Source organism: Phoenix dactylifera, unplaced genomic scaffold (genome assembly GCF_009389715.1).
Source record: "Phoenix dactylifera cultivar Barhee BC4 unplaced genomic scaffold, palm_55x_up_171113_PBpolish2nd_filt_p 000800F, whole genome shotgun sequence".
Lineage (NCBI taxonomy): Eukaryota > Viridiplantae > Streptophyta > Magnoliopsida > Arecales > Arecaceae > Phoenix > Phoenix dactylifera.
The window spans coordinates 75,954-102,086 of NW_024068167.1; the positions used below are offsets into that span (position 1 = coordinate 75,954).

The 26,133-nt window shown below is 36.8% G+C and overlaps 1 protein-coding gene across 1 annotated transcript; it reads right to left on the reverse strand.

The window, feature by feature from the left end:
* Positions 1 to 6,060: 6,060 nt before the first annotated feature.
* On the reverse strand, positions 6,061 to 24,820 carry LOC120107224 (AUGMIN subunit 2-like). Its single transcript, XM_039120410.1, has 6 exons — positions 24,516 to 24,820; positions 23,462 to 23,590; positions 20,410 to 20,514; positions 19,725 to 19,793; positions 7,165 to 7,278; positions 6,061 to 6,665 (listed from the first exon to the last, which is right to left on the reverse strand). Exons 1-6 carry the CDS (start codon positions 24,630 to 24,632, stop codon positions 6,342 to 6,344), a joined length of 858 nt encoding a protein of 285 aa, XP_038976338.1. The 5' UTR covers positions 24,633 to 24,820; the 3' UTR covers positions 6,061 to 6,341.
* Positions 24,821 to 26,133: the final 1,313 nt, after the last annotated feature.

Sequence of the window (26,133 nt, forward strand, 5' to 3'; positions counted from 1 at the left end):
CGGAGCAGAGCTACGAGCGGCCTGGGCGGGGCTTCGATATGCGAGGCAGGTATTGCAGGCTGGCTCAGTTGTCCTGGAAGGCGACTCGGCCACAGTCATCAAATAGATCCAGGGAGGCTGAGGGGTGTGGGTACAGACCACCCCTTGATTCGGGATATAGGGATGATGTGTGGGGTTGGGGTGGCCGTCCAAGCCAAACATGTATTCAGAGAAGCCAATGGGGCGGCCGATTGAGTGGCTGCCTTTGCGGCTCATCATTCAGGGTACACCCTTTAGATGGGGGAGGGGGAGCTATCACTGGCACTTCGTGAGTTAGTGTTTTTTGACTTTATTGGGTGTATTCGTACACGTATTGTATGAAAACCCGTTTTTAGCACCAAAAAAAAAAAAAAAAAAAGCCCGTATTTGAGGATATCAGTTTTTACTTTTTACATTAACTTTTTATACATTAAACATCTGAGTTAAAATGTTAATTTTTTTTGTTTGTTTGGGAGTTACCACAGTTGATCGAAGTTAAAAGATAATGAAAAATATTAAAGATGGGAATTTTGCACTCCTTGCATCAATGATTTTTTGGAGATGATCAGAGCATGAATATTCTAGAAGGTGATAGAAAACAAAAAAAAATATCCAAGAAGATGGTAAAGTGGACAAGTTCTTAAAAGATTTGCTTTCAAAATATATATTAAGGTATTGCTAAAATTAAAAATTCAATTAGTACACCAAAATTTTTGTAATTTATAACTGAACTTTTACTAAAATAAAGAAGATATAAAATTAAGATAATCTAGTATAATTATGGTCAAGCTTTAAACTCATCACTCGAGCTGGTCATATGACTCGGCCGCACGTTCTCTAGAGCAAAATTAAAAAAAAATATACAAGATCTCAGATTAGACAAAACTTTAATATTACTTGATAATATGAACATCATCTCATCATAAGATAAAATATTTCTAATTATAAAATTAATTCCAAAAAAGACTCACTCTTTTCAAAAGAGACCTTCCGCGTCCTCTTTGGTATGTGGTATGAAGAGAGAGAGAGCTTGAATCAACTTCTTTGATGAGGCATGAGAGAGCTCTTTCCAATATGGTTTACAATTTTTTTAATAATTTTTTCTCTCTCCTAAATCTTTTCTTGCAGCATCTCTTCCTTATTATCTGTTTTCTTTTGGTGTTGTTCTCGATCCTATGCCGATGTAGTTGATCTACTCTGAGTAGGATACTATTCTACACAGTATTGAAGCCATGGTTGAAGAGCTTTCAGTAATTCACTGTGTGGCATTGTCAACATGCGGACTTTTATTTGGTGATTTAAGAGGTGAATTAGCATAGTTGATGTTACCATCATCTCTAGCATGGGAATCAAAAAATTGGACAATACCAATTATGCATATTGGAAGGCCTGCATCAAATTTTATTTGATCGGGCAAGATTTATGGAAGAACATGAATAGGACAAATACGGTGATACTACTGGAAACTCTTGATAATGTAGAAGCGAAGAAAAGTGGAAGATCAAAGTTAGAAACACTATATATATTCTCAGGACCAATGTGGATGAAGTGCATATTCAAGATATAAAGGATTCGTAGATAGCATCGGATATATTTGTTGCTTTCCACTCAAAAATCTATTGATGCTCAGCTTCAATTTTTAGAGAATAAGATTGGTGCTTTCAAATAAGATAATCTTACAATCGCTCAATATTTAAAGAAAAGAAATTGTTTGATGAGTTTGGCATGCTTGATCTAAATGCTTATTATGATGAAAATAAATAGCATAGATTAGTGGTCCATATTTTGAAACTTTGAATAAACAGTATAGTGCTTATATACTTTCTACTTCTTTATAGGCTAAACTATCTACGTTAGCAGAACTAGAAAATATACCTGTTAACTAAGAAAATATACTTGTTAATCAAAAAAACACTTAATACTCGGATGCATGATTTGACTATATCTCCTCAAAAAGAAGAAGCCTTATTTTTTGGTAGTAAAAAGAAAAATAAGAAGCGGAATAATAAATTCAAAATTTTAGAAAAAGGTCAGTTGGAGAATATAAAAAATTTAATCCGAAGAAAAATTATAATTCAAAGAGAATTATCCTAGATATAGAAAATTTGATCATAAAATTTAAGATTATAAGGTGAAATACAAATAGTCTAATATTGCATCATCAACATCAGAGCGTAGGAGAGAGAAGAAAAATAATAGTTAGGCTCTTTCTACATCTATTGTTGATTTCAGTTTATCTACATAGCCAGTATGCATGTATTTCTACTTCTTGTCATATGCCAGACATTAATTTTGCTTATGATTGGATTATTGATTATTGGTGTTTTAATCATCTTACTGGTCAAGGAAAGGTATTTGATTCTATATTGATTCTGATATTATTGCTACCGCTGATGATTCCCTTTATCTTATCAAAAGTATTGTTGATTTATTTCTCACATCATCTATTTGTTCTTCTATTGCTGTAAATAATGTTTATTATATATTCGGTACAAAGAAAAATTTGATTTCTATTTCCCAAATCATAAATAAAGGGTACTCTGTTTTGTTTAGGTATAAGATCAAAACCCGCATCCCATCATGAATTTTACGTTTAATCCTATAGGATCAACACCCACATCCTATCATGAATTTTATCCTAAAGATATAAATCCTAGACACCCAATTACAGACCCTATAAGACAAGCTATGTTTGTTGAGCCTAAGGCTCAAATTAGTTGGACCAGCACCCAAAAGAAAAAAATAACTCTTGGAGTTCATCTTGACTCCCATAGATTGAGCTATAACTTTGTTGCTCTTATTCCCCAGAAGGCGGATTGTTGTCATGTGAGAGACCATAGACCCATTTCTCTACTAAATCGCATCATCAAAATCATCTCCAAGATCCTTGCTGGTAGGCTCAAGCCTTTAATGGATGTTCTGGTGGAAGCATCTCAATCAGCTTTCATTTGAACGGCACCATATCCTATCCTACAGCTAGCAAGATCATTTCTCATTGTAAAAGATCCACTGAAGAAGGCATCCTTAATGTTAGTTACTTCACAAAGTCCTAGGATGGAGCAGATCGGTCTTATTTTTAGAGCTTCTCAAAGCCAAGGCTTCGAAACTAAATGGAGGAGATGGCTGGAGCTATAATGCATCAAATGGATTGTTTCCTGTGCTTTTGAATGGGCCTAAAGGGAAAGGATATTGTGTGAAGAAGAGGACTTAGGTAGGGAGATTGATGCAGGCCAGAAACTCTCTACCTTCTAGCAACATGATTATGATCCTTAATGCATCAAATTTCATGACAAAGGCCGTAAAATGGATTGATGAAATAGATCAAACATCGTCGAGAGTCGCAAAAACATCATGAGTGCATCAAAAAGGCTGAGTCCGCACTGTTCATTGTTGGCCTCCAAACTTTTCTTAATCCATCTTTTTCATTTGGCAAAACTGTTGTCTGTTGCTCAAAACAGGAGAGTTTCCATGTAGTACTTCCTCCGGTTCTGTTGTCTTGTATTCCTTTCTCAATCTAAAGAGGGATAATACACTCTGTGAAGAGCAAACAATCCATATTGACCTTAAATCAACCAAATATCCCTAACAAGTTAATGCATTGTCAAGTATAAATTTCTAAATAGAGCTTTCCACTTAGAGCATAGAACTCTTCTAAATTCTCCTATCATTCAAGAGAAAACATCCGCCGTGAAGTTCATATTTAGAAATCAAAAAAATACTGATGTGTGCTTAGGTTGTTTTTAACTTTTGGAGCATGTATTATCTTTGCATGAGCTAGAGAGTGGTTGTGCAATTTAAAAGACACAAATCTACCTAGGAGAAGACATTGTCTTGTATAAACAGGGGAAGAGTAGGATGGCTTGTCACTTGTATAAGTTTTCATCTTCTTGTATGTTTATGTAGTTTTTCATCTTCAAGTGCAGAATAAAAGGTGGTTAGTAATTTTGGACCACCTTTCTCTCTTCATTCATAAATATGCAAGAATGATATAAGATTTGTAATGATACCATCACCATCAAGCCAGAAAACATGTCGAAGCAAATATCAAATTCTAAATAATATTTATGTAAACCACATACAAATTGCAAGTAATGGATAAAAGTTCTAAGCAATCATATGACAAGACCAGTGCATATTGCTTGCATATTATATGCATATGACAAGCAAAACTTGCACATCTACGGGGCACTGCATTTTCAAGTCCAACTATGCAAATATTTCAAGCATAACTTCTACAAATTTATGAGACATAAGCAGTCTATACTAACATAGATGCAAACATATAACTAATATGGTGTATTTACAAGTCCTACTATATGCATACTTCAAGCATAGGCAATAGAATGTATTATATGTAACAACTTCTATGCAAGTGCATTATTTATACCATGCTAACATGAGTTAAAAGCCCTCATCTTTTGGATACACGAAGTCGGACCATCTTGCTCCAAATTGTATAACAAAAATCCTCAAAGGACTGAGGCAAAGTGGTTGAAGGATGCCTATAATCAAGAAGCCATAGTTGCATCAAAAATTATTCTGGAATAGAGCCAACAAGTGAAGAGTAGGGGTCCCTTGCTCCATGCACTATAGAATTGATGGCATGATAGTGCTGAAGCCTTCATTGAAATGTCAGTATAAAGTAACAATTCCATGAAAATTCAGGACTTCCTAAATATTTATCAGCATAGGAGAATATCTTACTTTGATCAGCTTAGAATCTGCTTTACATTCTGTTGATGAGACCATGAATTCTAAGAATATCTTTTTTGGTTCCATAAAGCTACACTTCTTCATATTGATGCCAAGCTTTTCTTTCCTAAGTATCCACATCACTCGCCTCAAGTGACTCAAATGTTCCTCCTCAAGCCTGCTATAGTACAAAAATATAATCAAAGTATACAACAAGAAGTTTTTCAATGAAGGGCTAAAAAACTAGGTTCGTCACTCTTATGAATGTACTGGAAGCATTAATTAACTTAAATGACATGACCATCCATTCATCTAATCTTTTTTTTTTTTTTTTTGAAATGTAGTATTTTACTCATCTTCTAATTGCATGTATACCAATTTGGCAATCATCACTTCTTAGACCGATCTTGGATAACCATAGATTTATACAAAATATTTAGTATGTTGCCAAGGCTTGAGATGGGGAATCAATACTTGATTGTAATTTTGTTAGTGGCTTGGACGTCTATACAATCTTTCCATAAACTTTTCTTAGGTTCTAAGAGGGACAATATTTAATATGGTCCCACCCTCATCTCTCTCTCTCTCTCTCTCTCTCTCTCTCTCTCTCTCTCTCTCTTGTGTTTTTTTAATTGTTTTTTATTGAAATGGGCATTTTATATTATTTTGATATGAATACATCCCAAAAAATCAAAAAATAACCTAAAAGCCCTTGGCATTTATGCCTCAGTAGTTCAAAATAGTCCAACAAAAGGAGGCCATCCAATCTACGCCTTTGTTCGCCTCCTGATATACAAGCCCTGCTCCAAAAGAACAAATCTCTTATTCAACCAACTGTTCATTTGCTTATTTAATTCCTCATTAACTACCAAGCTTATTTTTTATTGTGCAAGTTGGATAATGACAATTTAGATACTAAATCAATTCATACTGAATGTCTCTTGTCAGTGATAATCTATCGAGCAGCTCCTTCAAATTTGAAAGTCAACACAAGGTAGATAAATATACAAAATGTGTTTGTGTTATAATTGAATCATAGAACTCTTTATCCTTATTGCAACACATCACAAGGGTAGTTTAAACTTTATTAAATTGGACAAGTAGTCTACCCAAAACCTTTATCATGATTGTAAATTTGAAAACCAATTCATACGATATCTTGTTACCACCAAATACTAAAATATCTAATCCTGACCAATTATATAATGATTTGAAGGAAGATTACTCTGTCATTTTCACCCCAACCTCAATTAGAAATCTTTAAAATAGATTGAGAATGATCTTTACAAGTATAAATTCTTAGATTTAGGATAACAAATCATAGATCATATATGGATAAGACTTGCATGACCTTATGTGCTTGTGCGCATATACATATACGTGCCACTATGAACACAATCTGTCATATTCCAACAAGTGATACATCTCAAAAAATCAGCAAGGGTAGAAAATCCAATGAATCACAACTGATGTCTCATGGACAATGACAGCTACAATGTCATATAGGATCCTCTGGGTAGATGTCTTACAAAATAAGGTTACAACAAAGAATTAACTGCAGTTTATTATCTTTCAACTTGTGCAAAGTAATGCCAAATATTATCTATGAACTGCCAGGTGAAGCCACATAATCAGGGGCCCTTCCTAAGCGAGGGAGGCCAAGATAACCTCCTCTGATTGATGCCATCGCCCGCATCACCCTCCTCCACTCTACCCTCTGCCTCTTGTCTCCAATTATCGACAATTGGATCACCAGAGCTCATTGTCCCCTCTCTCCATTGAGAAGGTGTCAAAAACCTAGAATCCCCTCCCGAAGAGTCACTCAGTGTCATAGGTGAGGAAGAGTGACCCACACGTAGCTGTTGGAGGGTCGCAAATGAATCCCTCATGGCAGACATGGCCTCAAAGAAACGAGTGCAGGATGCCAAGGCAGCAGGGATCGGACGAAGCATTTCCTTCAAAAAACAAGAATAAGATGTCAAAAACTGGCCTACGATAATAAAGATGTGAAGGAAACAAGACAAACTGAACAAAGTTTGTCAAGACAACACCACCGATCAACACAGGGAAGATTTATATCAACAAATTTGGTCTACAAATTCAGCACCCGAACCAAGAAATTTATCAACAATGATGTGAGCATCCAAAATCATTAAAAATTAGTATTTCTGCATATGATGTGGAAAATTGGATGCAAAATTATGGAACATGGTTCTTAAAAATATCACCAGCCGTTTGACTTTACTTTGTGCATGGAGCTCTAAGTATGAACATAAAATGATCTTTTCTCAGAGAACTTAAAATACCATAACAAACTCAGGGACCAATAAAATGGAGCATATACGAACGCTTACCAGTAGAAAACAAAAAAGTAGAGAACTTTTCATTGTCGCCTCCAATACATAAAAACCTAGCCGTCCATACATTTAAAAACTACAAAAATTCTTTACATACCCCCCACACTGATGGTGATTCTCTGAAGTTCTGGCTCCACTGGAGATCAGCAACAGATGTTGTCAAAGCCCCATAATCACTAGCAGCCTTCAGCAACAGCTCCGAAAATTGTTTCTGGATCATATGTAAGAATAATAATATTTAACTATTAATAGAAGCTACAAAAATTCTAGTTGAAATACCACCACCATCCTCAGAACCAACCATTCAAATGGATGGAATGAATAATAAACAATGATTATTTTCAAGGAAGATTTAGAAATGGCTTTGCATGTCAAATTAGCATCAAGAACAGATTCAAACGGAAAGTAATACTAACCAATTTATTCATTTGAAAATTTTCAGAAGTTTTCAAGCCAATCAAAATTGTTAAAGAAAAGCCTACAAATGGAATAGTGCAAGTCTCGGATGAAAATGTAGAACCAAGTGACTACATAACTTCAAACTGATATAAGGAAAATGTGAAAATGAGACCAGTCAACACCAGGCTAGACAGAAAGGTGATAAAAAAGAAGAAGAGGAGGACAAGGATAAGAACAAGGAGAAGGAAAATGATGGACAACGAAGAAGACGACAGCAAAGAAATAGACCAACAAACATATTAAATTTCTCACTATCAACCAACATATCAAATTTCTTGTGACCAAATTTTTCAAGAAAAGAGCCCACAAAAGCAGGCTGTGTGAAGTAGAATCACCTATAAAATGTAGAAAATCAAATAAGTTAGTCGCATATAGTGTCAGCAAGTCTATCATTATCGACCAACTTATTAAATTTTTTATGGCCAAATTTTTTAAGACAAGAGACCACAAAAGCAGGCTGTAAAGTCCCCAATAAAATGTAAGAATAAAATAAGTTAGTCACATATAGCATCAGCAGCATGCAGATAACGCTTTTTGAACACAATAAGAATGTCAAGCCAAGAATAACTGGTTTGTTAACTAAAGAACTACATGACCAGATCCCTACACAGCTGAGGCACCCACACATGAGCCCATGCAAATTATGAAGGAAATTGATAAGCATACTTCTTTATTTTGATAGGAATACTTATAACTGGTTTGTTAACTAAAGAACTACATGACCAGGTCCCTACACAGCTGAGGCACCCACACATGAGCCCATGCAAAATATGAAGGAAATTGATAAGCATACTTCTTTATTTTGATAGGAATACTTATAACTGGTTTGTTAACTAAAGAACTACATGACCAGGTCCCTACGCACCTGAGGCACCTGCACATGAGCCCACGCAAAATATGAAGGAAATTGCTAAAAATACCTTTTTTATTTTGATAGGAATACTACTCTCTCTTACATGTTTAGAGAGAGAGAGAGAAAATGAATGCATCAAGGGAAAAATGAATGTATTTTTACAATTACAGTGTCATCAAAAAATGAAGGTGTTGACCCTTACATAATCATGGGGTCTGTCGAACTAAAATTCCTCTTCCATCACATGATAATGGTCCACCATCAACCTCCATAAAAAAATCCATCCATTCTCAGAAAAGATGTTATACACCCATCTACCAAATCCCTCTCTATAATCTCATCATCATAAATATGGATCAGCAATACAGGTATAGCATGTGCCTGATACTAAGTGATTTTTAACTGCAAGGATAAATGATCAATAAATTGTCAATTTACCCCTAAATGCACTAAAGGGGTGGTAAACAGACACCTAGATAATTTCACAGGATCAGCTAAGGCAATGTGTGCAAGATGTTTATTTATCTTAACAGTATGGCATTTTCAAACAAAATGTACAGATGGATCATCTCTGCTTTGAGCCATTGTGAGAATTAATAGAAGGGCAATAAATCAGCTATAGTTTTGGAGTCAAACTAATCCTACCAATGCAAAGTCAATGATTGAGCATTTATATCAAAAATCCACACCACTAATTATGATTTGCAACACCCACACTGCCAAGAAACTATTAATTTATGTGAGCATAATACAATGTTTTGATTAATCTATGGTTGGACAGCAATAGTAGCAGTTAATTTCTTGTTTCTGTGCGTTCCAAAATATGTAGAACATGATCAACAGTGAAGATTCTCAATTTGTATAGCCTACAATATATCTCAGCAAATAAGCTTTATCCATATTCTCCAATCTATATCCACCAGATGAATCCATATGATTTTTTGAGAAAAAGGCAGGCAAGGCCCAACAACATTTTATCGAGTTCATGAAATCATACAAAACTTTAGGGCAATAAGGACACGTGGAAAAGTTAACATCCTTCCCGACCTTAGATGAAGAAACGGAAGCCCAACCAGTCCACAATCTCATTTACAAGTAACAGATCAGATTTAGCTGAAAATATAAAAATCTTGGCATCGCTTCCTACAATAATTTGCCCCGCATTGGAGCAAGAATATCTCATTCAGGTCTGAGAAAATTTGTTTATTCTCTTGGGTCTCTAGGCATCTTAAAAGAAACTTGCTGAGCCTGGCCATCCATTCCATTTAATTTTAGCTATGAAGAAATCTCAAATTCTCTTAGAGTAGGAGCATCTAAGGAAGATGAAAGAAGCAGATTCAGAAGTACTACAAAGACTCATTCAGATGAAGCTGGCCAAGATCTCTTTAGAAGATTGTCAGTAGTAAGGATTCTACCATTAAGGAATTTCCACCACCATTCCCCTTGTAGGCCAACATTAAGACTTCGAGATCTTCTACACCATAAACCACACCCCCCCCCCCCCCACCCCCCACCCCCCACCCCCCCGCCGCTTCTCTCTGCAAGCATGGATTTGCATAGACACTTCCAGTTAACTAAAAGGTAGGCCCATTTAACATCACCCATACCAAACCAGAAATAGGGCTTTCTGATTCTATCAACATTTTGAGTAACCCAATTAGGAATCAAGAAGAAAGTGCAATGGTAGGTTAGTAATACAGAACTAACCAAGTTAATCTTCCAATCTCTGTACTTTAGGCATCAGGCCTCAAAAGGAGGTCAAGGTACTTCACAAGGAAGTTAAATCTATTACAGTCTAAGATTGAAGAAAGATACCATGATTATCTCTATTACCAAAAACAAACCAGACCTAACTTAAGACAAATGATCTTCAGGCCAGAAATCCATTCAAAGAGAAATAATTTGCATTTCGAATTACAGGACAGAACTATATTAGCTTCCTGAAAAATGAGTGTATGATCAGCATACTACAAAGAGGCAACCTTCAAATCAACACTGGGGTCAAGTTCTGCTATAAGACCATAGTACAGAACCAACTTCAGCATTCTGTCAAGAGCATCAATCACCAGAAGAAATAACAGAGAGCAGAGAGGACCCCTTGGTGCAAATCCTTCTTAATTTCTTTCACCTATTCAATCCATCTCTGAACAAAACCCTTGACTTCTAGCAACTTAAATAGAATGTTCCAATTCACCATGTCATAAGATTTTCCAAAGTTCAGTTTAAGTAGAAAACACAACCTTATGATCCTAAGAAACAATTTCCTGAGCCAAAACAAAGCTATTGAGTACGTGTCTTCCTTCAACAAAAGCAGCTTGAGTCCAACCATTTCTTAAGTCCATTAGCTAAACTTTCTGATACAATCTTATGTACATCACTGATCAGACCAAGGTTCGCGGTACCGATCATACCGACGTACCGGTCGACTCCGGTAACGGTACGGTACCGGTGCCGAACCGAGCCGAACCGATACCGTACCGATAGGGCACATTCGGCCTGGTTTCGACCCCATTGTCGTTTTTTTTTTTTTTGGAGTTCTTTCACTTTTGGATATTTTTTTTGATGTTTTTACATTTAGGTTTAAGGTTAAAACTAGATGATGCAACTTATTACTTCCAAATGATTCAAATAATGAGATGAAGAACATAAAATATTTTCAAATTAAGATACAATCAATTACATACATTTAAAGCACTCTCGGATATCTAAAATCGGATCGAGTGGCGATGCTTCTCGTCAATATCTGGATCATCAGCATAATATGGAGGCAGATCAACCCATCCCTCTAACCAAGCGGCATTGTAGTCTTGTATACTCAATCCTCGAGGAATGCGCGTCGGGTCATAAGAACTCTCGGATCTCTCGCTGAAGCTCTGACTCTGAGAGGTGTCTTGATAAGGGGCCCATCCGAATATGCCGGCACCAAAATCCGACTCGTAAGACCCTCCGGGCTGCGCAGGGTAGTAGCCACCGGAAGATGACTCCGATGCACCATATCCATAGGCTGGCTGAGGCCGCGGATAATAGGAAGACTCGGAACTTGATACATCAATGGATCCGACTCCACATGGGAGGTCATCTGCAGCTGCATCCTGGTCTCTTAAACGACCTCGAGGAGCTCTTCTTCGATATGCAATGGTATCCGACCGGCCTATATCAGACGGCCTACCGTGGTCCGTATTTTGTGTAGCATGCGTAAACTGAGACTCACCGGTGTATCGAAAACCTCCCTCCGGCTGTGTCTCATAAGTGTACCACACTGTCCTCCACTTCCTCCATGGCTAATAGATCCATCACCACCAGAACCTTCATCGCTGCTGGTAGGGGAAAGAAATTTTACCTTCTTTAGTTTTTGCTGGATTTTTCTTCAAGAAAAACGACGCTCTCTGACCCTTCTAATTTTTTTTCATGCCTTTGTCTTTGCCTTTCTTTTTTTTTCCTCCTTTCTCTCTGCCTTTCCTTCACCTAAGCTGATGGATTTGGCTTTAGCATTCGGTCGGCTTTTATAGCCAACCGTTGAGGCACTGTGGCACTTTGAAAAGTGCCACTGTGAGCCACAGCGCAGCACTTTTGTGCCGCACCGGCACTTTCATTTGAAAGTGCCGCACGAAGTGGCACTTTGAAAGTGCCTCTGGCCAGCGCTGTGGCACTTTCTGGCACTAAAATCCAGTACCGAATCGGTGCGAACCGGCTCGGTTCGCACCGGTTCAAGCTCATACCGGTGCAAACCGAGCGGTTCGCACCGGTTCGAACATGTACCGGTGCGAACCGAGCCGGTTCGCACCGGTTCGAACATGTACCGATTGGTTCCGACCCAATTTGGGTCGGAACCGATTTCCACCTCTGTACTGGATCGGTGCCAGTCAGTACCGGTCCGATACGGGCTGAACCGACCGGTACAGGTTGGTTCAGCAGTCCTTGGACCAGACTGATGTAAAAATTCACTTCTTCTACCCTGCCTCCAAATAGATCTTCAAACTCTTCAGTTGAAATCCATATAGACAATATCCAGAAATTTTGGAAAAATAGAATAGGAAAGCTATCGGCCCTGAGGGCCTTCTCATCACCTAAAGCAAATGTGGCTTCCTTGTTTCCCTCCATTATGAATTCCACTTCCATCTGAGAAAGATCTGAAGTTGAGTTAAGATATAAGGACCTCCTGTCCATATGAATTTGGGGTTGAGAATGGCCACCAAAAAGATTCTTATAATATTAAAGAATTCCTCACCATTCAGCTTGGTATCAGTAATAGAAGAATTCCCAACTCCTTTCTTCTCACATTTTGGTGATCAGATGAGCAAAAAAGGATTTTGTATTAGCAATTTCACACACCACATCTCTCTCAAAGTAACAAGATTTAGATTACCAAGCCAAACCTTTTCAAATCTAAACAGCTCGTCACTTTGACAATCAACCTTGTACATGATCAGAAGTACAATTGAGAAGTGCCATGACTTCCAAAGTATTATAAATAGGATTCCAATCAATAGAAACTAGAATACTATCTAATTTAGCAAAGATAGGAGCCTCATTCCCTCATATTGCTCCAAGTGAACTTTCTACCAAACAGAGGAAAATCTATCAACTCCATCTCTCTGATGAAGTCATTAAAAGAATTCATTTCTCTCATACATCCTTCTATACCACCTCTTTCCCTTCCAAATCTTGTAACAATGAACTCTCCACAAAGCATCCAAGGGCTATTGCACCTATTACTGACTGTCCTTAATTCATTCCAAAGTTCCAGATTTTCAAAATTATCAGGAGGACGGTTATACAAGAAAAAAAAATGCAATCAAAGTTTCCAAATTTCATATGAAGTACCAGAGGTAAAGAGAGTTTGCCATTGAATGACAAACATAGTCAGCCAGACCAGTCTTCCAAGCCAAGATAGGTCCCCCAAAACCACTTTGAGAATTGATCCAGACGCAAGAATTTAAAAAATTACCACTAATAGATTTTAGGAAAGGCAGGGTAAGGCAGCTTTCAGTTCCTCTGTAACAAACAAACAACTAGCTAAAGAGTTTTTAACAAGTCAACATTTAGAGGACTTGCCTCCTGCCCATGTAACATTACAAGACACAGCGGTTTTTTTTTTTTTTTTGGGTGGTTCGCACCCCCGCAGGGGAGGGGGGGGGGGTGGGGTTTGTTGGCGGAAGGGGAGAAAGAAAGGAAGGAAGGGTTACTGTGATCCACATATAGGCCCTCTCAGTAAGAACTATCCAAGTCTGCTTATGAGGCTCATAGCCAGCAAGGATCTCTTCATTTCTTTCCTCCTCAAAGCAATTCCCTTTATACCCTGACCACCAATAAACAACTCATGTTTAGAAGACAAAATCATCAGTTGCTCCTTTGATAAACACTCATTATAGCAATAACTTGAGAACCAGAATCTTTAGAACAAGAAGACTGCCTTGTCTTAAAGGACAGACATTCCAAATCCTTCACCATCTTTCTTTTAGAAGCCTTAACCATATTCCCAAGAGAAGCACCCTTTGCAAAAGTTTCAGGCTACAGTTGACAGGGCTGCCAGATGTGAACGCTATGGCTCCTTAATGTTCAACACATACTGAGGGCCTCACCAGCTGACTCAGCAATAGAAGTGAAAATTAAACTTGAAATTGCAACACTTTCCAGCATCAGCAGACAACACCAGATCAGGACCAAGTATAAAAGCAATAGTCATCAGGCCCTCCAAAAAGGCTCTCCCTCTAACACAGCCCCAAAAGTATGTTGGACATTCCAATCAAAGAGCAGGGATATATCAAACAAAATACTCTTAACCTTAGAAAGTTTTCTTGAAGGAGTGATGTCAGTAGAAGGCAATCCCCCTAAAGAAGCCTCTTTTATTGACATTCATGTGAACCAAAGGGGTTCACCTCATCCATGCTGCAATCAAAGCTATCCCACATCTCCTCATGACTTAAATCATCTGGAGACCTGGCCTCTTCATTACTCTTTTCTTTTCCAATATTAGCATAATGAACCATCCCGACCGAGCAAACAATAGGCATTGATCCAATATTTACCCAATTCAAATTTGAGACTCGTATATTTGACTACAGAAATAATATTTCCCTACCTTACCAAATCGCTAAATTCCCAACACAAGAGTAGTCTCAACTAGGAGAAAAGAAGAAACTCCAGCAGCTTCTACAGCATTGACTGGATTACCTAAATTCTTTAAAATTTTCCTTCTTCTAAATTCAATATAAACCTTCTTGTACCATAAATCCCAAACTTTATTGAATCAGCTGGGGCCTTTAGATTAGGAGACATGGTGTATTTTTAACCAATTATCAACCTCAATCTTGACACTATAACAGAAAGAACCAACCTTTGGTATTTTTCAAGTCATCACACACCATTGTAAACTTAAACTCCTTCATGTAGTTCCTTGAAAAACTATCTACATTGGACAATTCAATGGCACAAAAATTGCTTACAACACTTGCAACAGAGGCCTTGTTACAACAAAAAACAAGTAGATCAAGGAGCTTAACTCAAGCTCTGAACTTGTAATCATGTTTCACCACCCATACTTAATCCATGGCTAGAAAAAAAAAAAGGCCTCTCTTGACAACAGAAAACGACCATTGTATGAGGTTTCCCAGATCTTTTCCTCCCACTTCCAAATGATATTAGCATAAAAACACAAAATAATCTCCACTTTCCTCTACATAGGATCTTCATAGAGGATAAGATAATGGTCGAATCACAGGCCTCAGCACATTGCTTCTTTATATGCTTCCATATAGGAATGGCAATTAAACCAAGATTAATCTGATCCTCCACCATCTCTCCCCAAGAACCAACTAGAACACTAAGTGGAAACCTCCTACAAAGAAAGTTTCAATGGCCAATCTGCATCCACAAAAACAGCAAGCATGTATTTGCACTCTCTCCAATGATGGTCTCTACCTCCGAACCTGAAGCGAACTCCTTTAAGGAGAAAATGGAAAAGAGGAGCCTTGCATTGACAAAGACCAGAAGATTTAGAAAACTTATCTTGTCCCCTACAAGGAACTTTTCTAATATGACTCTTAGAGATTCCTGTAAGATCTTTTCTCTCTGGACTCCAGTACCTTCTGCTCTCCATCTTTACCTTGGTCATCTCAAAGGTGACTTGGAAGCACCACCAAAAGTGATGTCACAATATACTGATAGGTTAAGATAACGTAAAGCAAGCATGGTTATAGATAATGCAATCAATGCAAAAAGGCCATGCTCTACGGTTTGTTCAAAACTAGGGAAAGCAAGAAGTACAAGGGGTAGGATAGAACCTAGTGAGGAAAATTGCAATTGATGGTTTATGCAAACAATTAATAAGCTTTAAAAGGGAGAGAAAACGAACAAAAAGCTATGGAAATAATTGAGGAAAATTAGGATGTAGATTAGATTATATACAAAGAACAATAAGAATGGTAGTAAATTAAAGAATCCCAATGAAATAGAAAAGATATTGGATGTGGATTAAACAGGAATATTTAGGAAATATACATCACAGGGTGACTGGTGTAGAGGATACTGTAAAGATAAAGTAAGGGCAGTTTGGTCTCCTGCAATTCCACTTGCCTGCAATAGGATATGCAGCTGCAAGTAGAAATGCTGCAATTCTGTTTGTAGGTATCTATTTGGCTAATCTGCAATACAGCTGGAAGAAACTTTTGTTTCCTCCTTAGATGCATGCACCTGATATTGCAAGTGCAATTCTGTGTTTAGTTGTCCAATGGTAAAGCGATATGGTAATCTTACAACTAATCTGATGAGACTATCTGCTTCAAAAACAGTGAAAATAATATTTATACAATGACATTGTGATATGTTATTGTTTTTATATCATACTATATTGTGATAACATAATATACTATTATATTATGTTAAAATATTATCATAAATTGTATTATAGGTTATAACATGTGGTGTATAATAATACAAAATAGTGATATGACATTACTATTTATTACATATTATATTATTAGTATGCATTAACATAAGTACATAATAATATTATTGATACTATACACAATTTCTAATTGATATAATACCAATAACATGAAAATATGATTTTTTTTTAAGAATCTATTATATTATTTTATTTTAATGATTATATCATGAATATTATAGTGTCATTGGAATATTACTATAAGATTGGACTAATGATATTATAGCATTGCTGGTAATGTTATGTAGTATAATTCAGTTCATTTGTATTAAGGTTCATAGTACTTTAATCAACATAAATATTATCAATGATATAACTTACATAGAGTATATTGCTAACACTATACTATAATATTATGTTTATATGTTGTATCATATATTGTATAATACTATAATAGTTGCATTATATATAATGATATGACATCTAACATTAATAGATATGTTTGTTGTATTATATATATATTATCCTATAAACATATGATAATATTATGTATGATAATATTATGTTATGTTATGTTATGCTATGAGTGTTTCCAAAGAGGATGAGAAGCTTCCAGGTCATGATAATAGGCATGGTGCAAGACTGCGAGTCAGTCCCTAGACAAGTTGCAACTAGTGGCTAGAAGTGTACTTGCAACTAAATTTGACTATCAGTGGTTTAGCAGCAAAAGGGCCAAAAGTCGCAATCAATTGTTTGTGACTGAAGCGACCTACATGCAACCAAACACATATAGGTGCTTGCCTGCAAGCTCATTGCAAATAAACTTGCTGCCAATCCAGTTCCAGGTAACCAAAGAGCCACTAAGAAGTTACCGGCAAGGATGATGTGATAAAAGCTACAGAATGATAATGACAGTTTTTGCCTTGGATAACAGATCAATATAAAAAGACCATTAATACTTGGAGATTCATTAAAAGAAAATTACAAAAAAAAAACTGTACACATTCCTTGAATCAATAATATGTCGATCTACAAAACATTGCATAAAACCAAATTTATAGAGTCAAATAATGATTATAAATAGATCATAAAAACAAGAATTAGAATAGTAAGATTTTATGCAATTAATTTGGCTTTATTCTGGAAAAATTAATTTTCCTGAAAAGATTTCTTGAAAGCTTGATAGAAAATCACAAACTGACCTGTGAATGGTCTTCAACTGAGTTGGAAAACTCGTATAGATTTTATGAGCTTAAAAGGTCTTCTTGTAACTTCTAGATATGAGTCTCATTGACACGGCACAAAATTATCTATAAAGTGCTTTGCTTGCAAGTTATGATCCTCTTAACTTGTTTCTGCGATTATGTCCAAAAATTAGAAGGGAAAAAGCCTTCGACCTAAAGTCTCATCTAAAGTTGAATCACAGTAAATTTGCTCCCAACGCACAGTGGTTGATGAAGACTAACTATGAGCTTTTTTTCATGATCAGCCCCCAGACTGCTCCTCCAGTAACATCAGACAAGGTCATTGTCATGGTTTCATGTGTTACAGTAAATTTTGAAATCAAACATAGCTCTATTCTTGAGGGTCTTGAATCAATGGTTGGATTTGCAATCGATGCACTTTTCATGCTGATTATGACACTTTTAAAGCTAGATGACTCTTAGTCGGTCGATTATCAATCAGAATTTCAATGATCAGGGCTATTAATCATGGACCAAGCAATTCTTTCAATCTATGTCTGGTGCTTGGTAGGAATCTTCATTTAAGAAAGTTATTAATTCATGGAACAGTTCAAACAAATTAAACAAGTCTTTTGAGCTGCTGTAAACATCTTTAGGGATTAATAGTATGTCCTTTACTAGCTTTGACCTCTCAAATCGTAGAATCTCCTAGTTTCCTATAGCATCCATCTCATATTGGATGTCAAGAAAACAAAGGAATTATTGTTTATTGATTCAATGACCATAGGCAAAAGGTCTGTGTTGGCTGAACCATGTCGAACTGGCTGGTTCGGAGCATACTGAATTAGACCGGTCGATTACCAACACAGTTCAATATATCAGTTCGGTAAAAAGCGCCCTCACCCCGCATTCGCTTCTCTCCATCACTTCTTCCCGTTTCAAATTCCTTGATCCCCATCCCCGGCCAACTCAACGACAATGTCGTCGTTGCCGCCAACAAGGTCCCCAAAGTAAGTCCTCTCTCTCCCCCACGACGACAAGGACAGCATCTCCCTCTCTCTCTGTCGGCCTCTCTCTCTCCCTTTCCCTGCCTCCCTCTCCCTTCCTCTCCCTCTCTCTCCCCACCTTGACGATGATGGCCCTCCCTCTCTCAACCTTTCTCCTTCTCCCTCTCCCACTCCCCCTCTCTCCCTCCCTTTCTCCCCCTCTCTCTCTTTTCCTCTCTCCTAGTCCCTCTCCCCCTCCCTCTCCGGCTCTTCCTATTTTGATGCATCCCGAAACGGCACAGTACAAACCATGGTATGCTGAAACAGGAGACGCGGCCGCTACCCCCCCCCCCCCCCGCCGCTAGCGGCGGAGGCCTCTCCTTGTCCCTCCCCCGCTCGCTCTCTCTTTCACCTCGTCTTCTCCGGCTCCGACTCTCAGTACGGGCCCGGTACCGAAAAGGATGAACCGGTCCGGTAGGCCACCAGTACGCCTACCAGTACCGGTTCGGAATACCTTGGTACAAACCCAGACCATGCCAAACGGGTCACCGGCTGGTAAGCCATCCAAAACTAGTTGGCGAACCCTGAAAAATGTAATCATCAAAGCCAAAAAAAACTTAATTCTAGAAGTGCATCATTGATGAGAAGAAGGGTGATATCAAAACATGCAAACTATATTTTTATTTTGTTCTTTTTTTCCTTCCAAATAGTTTTACCCCGACAAAGGTGAGCATGCTAACTTGCCTTACAAAACCTAGCTATACTCTAAACCAATGTCCTGATAAACTAATCAACAAACCCTTTGACCTATGTTAAAAAAATGGACATTTGCATCGCTACTCATTGTACTTTCATGCTTAATAAGATGTCCTAAACAACCTTGTTTGATGCTTTTAACATTTTAAAATACAAAATTGTATATTATGAAGCTCAAGCAAATGTTCCCATGTCAAGTCATGGACCTTAAAGCTTGCAGCCAGAATTAATCAAAAAATGGGAAGTTTACTAAAATAAAGTACAAAGCAAAAGCCTTATTTCAAATTTAGAAGCAATTTATTCCTCACAGACCATAGAAGCTATCATGAGATAAATTCAATATCCCATGATATTATCATGAAGTGTTATAATTAGACTTGGATCAACATATACATTCTAACTGTTAATGAAATATTAGAGCACTAAAATATGAAGTAATCATATGCTAATCCAATGAAATATTTGAGTTTGCCTTTCAAATGCATTAGGATAATAAGTGAAAGAATAAAAATCCCCAATATCGAATACTCTAACCTGGTATTCAGCTTCCACTGGAATGCAATCTAGAGAATATGGTTGTTGAAGCCGAGCAATGATGCGATCCTGACAAAACAAGTCCCCTTAATGAGAAAAGATTCTAATAAGTGACAGTAACTTCAAATATCACCCACTCCAATCGCTGATTAACAAGTGGAGATTTAGTTAGTTCATCAAGGCTGCCCAAGCCTGATGAATTTCCAAAACTGTAATGATCAAAGTTTCATTTTTCAGCGGTTAAAGGAGAGGTAGGACCTCAGAAATACTGGACATATTGAAATCTAGCTCTTCTTTCTGTTTATTGAAATTTTTATTCTTCATGAATGCATAACTTAGGATTTATCAATGGCCCAAACTCCTATCAAGCACAGATATTTACATCTTTATTACAAGATTAAATATTTTTTCCCCGACAATAGAGATCGCATTTACATGTGGTAGCTTTAAAATGCAAGCTTAAAACTAACTAGGTAATAAGAATCACAATGATTACAGAGGCAGATGGAAAGATAAAAAACCACAGACATAAGACAAAGACAGAAACTAATACCAGGGCCGGATACATCATACGAATGTTCCACTCTTAAATATATCGACAAATTAAAATATTGCTAAATATTACTTTGACATACAATTTGAAAATTCAAGTGGTCATAGCAAAGGAATTCAGAGTTGGTAATACCTTGTTCTGGATAACATCTTTTAAAATAGCAGTGATTCTGGCCAAAGACTCGCATTTCTTTTCCATTTCACTCACATGGGTTAGATGTGCCACATTTTTATCATCCTGTGCATTTAAAAACATGCATATAAACAAAAATAGCTTCACAAAAAAGAATATTTTGCTCGAGGTACACAAGTGTCAGAAAACTATGAGTCTACTACAGCGCATTCTTAACATACTAAACATCATGCAGCAGGTAGTTCCTATAAAGCAAGGACATTCATATTGGCAAGCAATTCTAAGTATTTGTTATATTTGACTGCTTCCACTAAAATGCACAATTCTGTAAATAAAAGAAAAGAGTAACAAGAATTAGTTGAAAATGGAGAGGGGAACACAAGAAATGTAGGAAAAGTAGATCTAATTAACTATAATTGACTTCTCTCATGATTGATACCTCAACAAACTAGGACAAAGAAAAAGAGAGAACACTTAATTTTAAAAAAAAATGATACAGGATAATCAAAGAGTTTGAGCTCTAATGCCCAAATTGATATTGGACAAAAATAAGAATGCGGAATTTCAGGGATTTTTAAGATGTAGGTAAAGAAAGCTGAATATGTGCTTTGTACAAACTTAAAATTGCACGCGAATTTGGATTAAAGTGAATTAGAAAAAGATTTTCACAAATTAGTGTAGGATGAATGGAGTTGAAGTAAAGGTAATAGAATTGTAGGGTCTTATTGGGTGACCAGGGAGGTTTTAAGAAGGACAGGCTGAATGTCAGGCTAACTGCAACTTCCAACAAAAGTTTCTTTTGGCTAGGGATGAATTGCAAAGATTACATAGGCCACACAACAACTATGTGCGAAGATAGGATAGACTGTAGGATGTATGACTTTAAAAAATATACACACAAAGATATGCACAAGCGTGGAGAGTTGAAATATGATCCTTCTAATGAACCTTCAACAATTTGATGCAAAACCAATGTCAGACCATTTCATACAGACAATCGACGTGATCTAGAATATTTAAATTGCCTAAAATCAAGAAATTTTTGCTCTGAATGTCTATTACCTATGCTCAATTATAAAAAAAATGGATGTTGTTATTGAAGTTACAGTGCCAAAACTAATAAAAGTTGTCTAAATTGAGATTCCTGACCATTACTTTTTTTTTCTTTTCTTTTTTCAGTAGAGCCATCAATCTTGATTTATACATTTTAAATCACAGAAACATAGTTAACTAATTTGTATGCTTTAAAACCTTTAGTCAAATCAAAGCATTGTATCATGCAACTAAAAATTATCTAATTTGGAGCCATATGATGCATAACTACGAAACCTTAAGGCTATTTTATTTTGGTTTCTAGGTATTTTAGATATTGTGGGTTATATTTTAAAAAGCAGTTTGGATTTTTAAAGTTTGTATTTTATTATGGATTTTCAACTTTGATAATTTACAACATAGGCAGGTATTGGAGGAAAAAGGTGATGGAAGTAGAATAAAAAAAATATGACTAAAATATAAATATTTGTGCACAAAGTCTAAGGCCAAAGGAAGCATACCATCAAAGTCACATGCTGCAAGAGAAAGGGAGATGTGTCCTACAACTCAAAGCATTATTGACTATTCATGACCTATAGCAAGTATTAAATTACCATGTGCCACACCCATGCTGATCATCGGCTTGCATGGTACAGTATGTAACTTAGGATAGGACCAATCATATGCCCTAAGATGTGTTAGTTGTGTCCACGCTAGCCAATATTAAGCCATGCAAGTTCGGGCCTAACTAACATGGATAGATGTGCATGATACAGAGGTATGTACCTTGTACTAACCTAGCCAGTTATGTACCATATGGTACAAACCAATATGGTGTGATACCTTAATTGTAGACTTAAAGAGATTCTTAAATTAAAATAAATTAGTAACATTGATATTACCCTCATAGATCATGATTTATAGAGGTTAAAATGGCTAAAGTTTAACCCTAGTAATCAAGGTTTTCACCTGGGCTGAGATATCAGTTGGTAAAGGCATCCAACATTGACCAATATATATCTAAAATCTCAGCATTTATTACCTAGACTACCTAGACTAACATAGACCACTATTTTCCCAGCCAATACATGTACAACATCAATATATCAACCAGGATATCCTAGTCTTTCTTTTACTATCTTAAATGGGTTTTTTAATTAGTAAATATCAAAATCAATGCCTAAAAGCAACAGTTAATCTCTGTTTATTATATTGGCTGATATTTTACTAACTTGGTTCATGTATATTGCTTATTTCTTTTTTAATATTTCCATCCATCTCAAGCAAGGAAAACCAACCAAGATCTTGATTTTATCTCAGAATAAATCACCCATCAGAGTGGCCAATGTGTTGGCTTTTAAAATCTTGCTAGTGATATAAAATTTTCCCACCTCAAACTACAAAATGCAACTGAAAGGGACCAATAGTCATTACCCTAATCTGAATAGGATTTTGCAAAATTGAAAGAAACAACCAAAAATACTTGATAATACATTTGAAAATTAAAATCAAAAATAAAAATATCTATATATTCATAAATAGAAAACCATTTGCCAGAAATATGGAAATGTAGCACACTTTCCCCTCGACTTGACGCTTGAAAGATGGCCTTCCCACAATGAAGCATCCAATATACAAAGTTGACATCTCAATTGGAAGATTAAGGAAAAAGTTCACCAATATGTAAATATCAAATATAACATGGTCACTAGTTCACTCGATCGCCTGCACTACTCATTCAACACTAGTTATGAAGCTTGTACATTGAACCATGACTACTTTAGTCAAAGACTTCAATTTAGGTTGCATAATAACAACGAAGCAAGATATGTTACTAGAAATTTTAAAAAGACCCTGATCTCATGTGATGCAAACAACATTGAATCTTTTTAAATATCAAGAAACAAAACACTACAATAGCAATATCTCTAGAATTCTTATTGGTACATAAAAGAAAAAAAGAACTGCAACATATCTCCATAGAGTAGATTTGGGAAAAAAGCACAAGAAATTAATTCACCTTTCGTCCTTGAAGTTCCACTTGCAAATTGGCGATGTTTCTTTGCACTGAAGTAAGCTCTCTTAAAACCCTTATCAAGTCATCACTTTTGTCACCACCAAAGGAGTTAACCATGCTTTGTTGATCTTCCTATGAAAATGAACAAGATTGAAAACTGGATCAAATGATGCCAAAGGAACATAGTTAGAAGAGAAATTGCATATCCAAAAAAATAACAAGATATACTAACCAATAAATACAAGAAATTAAGTTAAACGAAAAGCTGGATGACCCTCGCAAGATTGAATATAAATCAAATATTAATGAGCTAAAGAACATAATTTAAAAAAAATGACAAAAAAAGCTGACCCAAGAGGTTTTACAATTTTTTATTTAGAAAATAAATATATGTGACCTTCATAGATTACGAAGCTTGCCAATAATTCTCATTAATGAAGTGTTTCTAACATAATATGTTCAAGTGATGGAGAGAGATATAAAACAAAAAGACTAACATCTGTAACTGTTAGAGGAAAACGAATCAATACATCTAGGAATTAAATGAACTCCCGAAAACATATCGAATTACAGAATGCATAATGCATGAAACTCTTTGTTTGGGTGAGGAAAATTGATAGCTTAACCGCATCCAGAGGTTTTAGATCCTATTAGGAAGTGTAATGCTGCTTAAGACTACATAGAAAAATTAGTATCTCCCACCAAATCACAGAAGAAAAAGCAACTAAAGCATCCAAGAGTGAGAAAAGCCCAAAAAAATATGATCAGCTACAATCAAAGGAACAAAGGAACAGATTCACATAAATGTCTCCTATTCTTTTGTTTAAAGAGATTAGGACTTCCGAAAACCACAAATCTGCGAAACCTATCCAAATCTAACATTGAAAATTACACAAAATTAAAGGAATCCATCTGCCTGCCGACCAAGGAGAGTTGGGATGTCATGGATATATCGAAATTAACGATGAAAGGTGCGAGCTTTGACGAAGGACCAAGATCTACAGGAAGGGAGAATTAAGATAGAATCTAAGAATGGATCGCGGACGGGATTTGGGACCTGGAGGGGAGGGATGGAGAAGCCGAGATCGGAAGCGATGGAGAGGGCTTCGGCCATGCCTCCAAGGCGCTTCGGAGGCTTCTTCGTGGCCCAGCCCGCGTCACCGGAAACCGACATTTGGGAGTCCCGAGTAGAACTGGACGAAGAAGGAAGGACAGCGGAGAGTGGCAGAGCGAAGACGAGGAGGAGAGAGGGGTTTGCTCGGTCGGGCACTTCCCCTTGGCACCGTGAGTCTGTGACTCAGAGGGAAGGAAAAATACAAAAATCAAGGAGAGGTTTTTGGGGGGGTGCAGAGAAAAGGGCGAGGCACTTGATGGACAGCCATGATAACATTAATCAAGATTGTTCATGGGAAATAAATTTTAAAAGCGTACTCTCCTTCCGATCTTACATACCTTTCATCTTTCTTTTTCCTTTTTTTTGTGAAAACCATTCGTTTCTCTTTTGAATAATATTTGTACACTAAATGTGAAAGAGGTCATCAGTCAAAAAGAAAAAATTGTATATCTTTTTAAGGTCAATGTACCAGCCATCTATATATATATATATATATATATATATATATATATATATATAGTATTTTATAGTATTTTATAGTATTCAACCCAGTTCAAAAGAAAAATAATGAGCATACGAACAAAAAAAAAACTCAAAATATTTATCATTAAGATAGAGAAGATGGTTACGAGTGTTTTGTCAGACTTTTTATACACACCAATAGGAAAGATCACTCAAGACATAAACTTTATACTAGATTTGTATACGGTCTAGTTTAGAAGAAAGACAATAAACATAGGAATAAAGAAAATAAATACATAATATTTATCATTAAGATAAAGATGATGATTATAATAGTTTTGTTGACCTTTTATACAGACTAGTAGGGAAGCTCACTCGAGACATAAACTTTACTCTAGATACACTCTTAGTTAATTACAATAGATTTACAAAGAGGGGTGGTTCGGGAGAAAGAAGTGAGGGTGAATGGCTGTGGTGGATGTAAGTGGGAAGGTGAGTAGAGTTGGAAGTGGAAGTGGAAGAGGCAGATGAGTGAGAAAGAGTAGAGGAGTGAGGGTCGAGGCTGCAGGTGCTCGGCTAGTTGCCTTTTTTTTTTTTTTTTTTTTTTTTTTTTTTTTTTTTTTTTTTTGCTTTAAACGGGTTTCAGACAACACGTGTCTAAATACACCCAAAAAAGTCAAAATACATAATCTCATGAAGTGCCAACGACAGCTCTCTCTCTCTCATGCCCACAGGGCGTATCCGGAATGGTGGGCCGCATATACAGCCACCCAGTCAGCCGCCCCATTGGCCTCTCTGAATACATGCTTGGCCTCAAAGGCCACGCCATCCCTCACCATCATCCTAATGTCCCGGATCAGAGGGTGGTCAGTGCTCTTACCACTCGGTCCCCGCCGGATCCACCCAATAACTATAGCCGAGTCGCCCTCCAGGATGATCGAGCTGGCACGCAGCACCTGCCGGGCATGGCGAAGACCTGCCCAGGCAGCTCGCAACTCTGCCCCTGGAACTGATATGTCGAACAACCGGCAACCGCCCGCTGCTACTACCCTGGATTGAGGGTCTCGTATGACAAAGCCTGCCCCGCCTTGCGTACCTC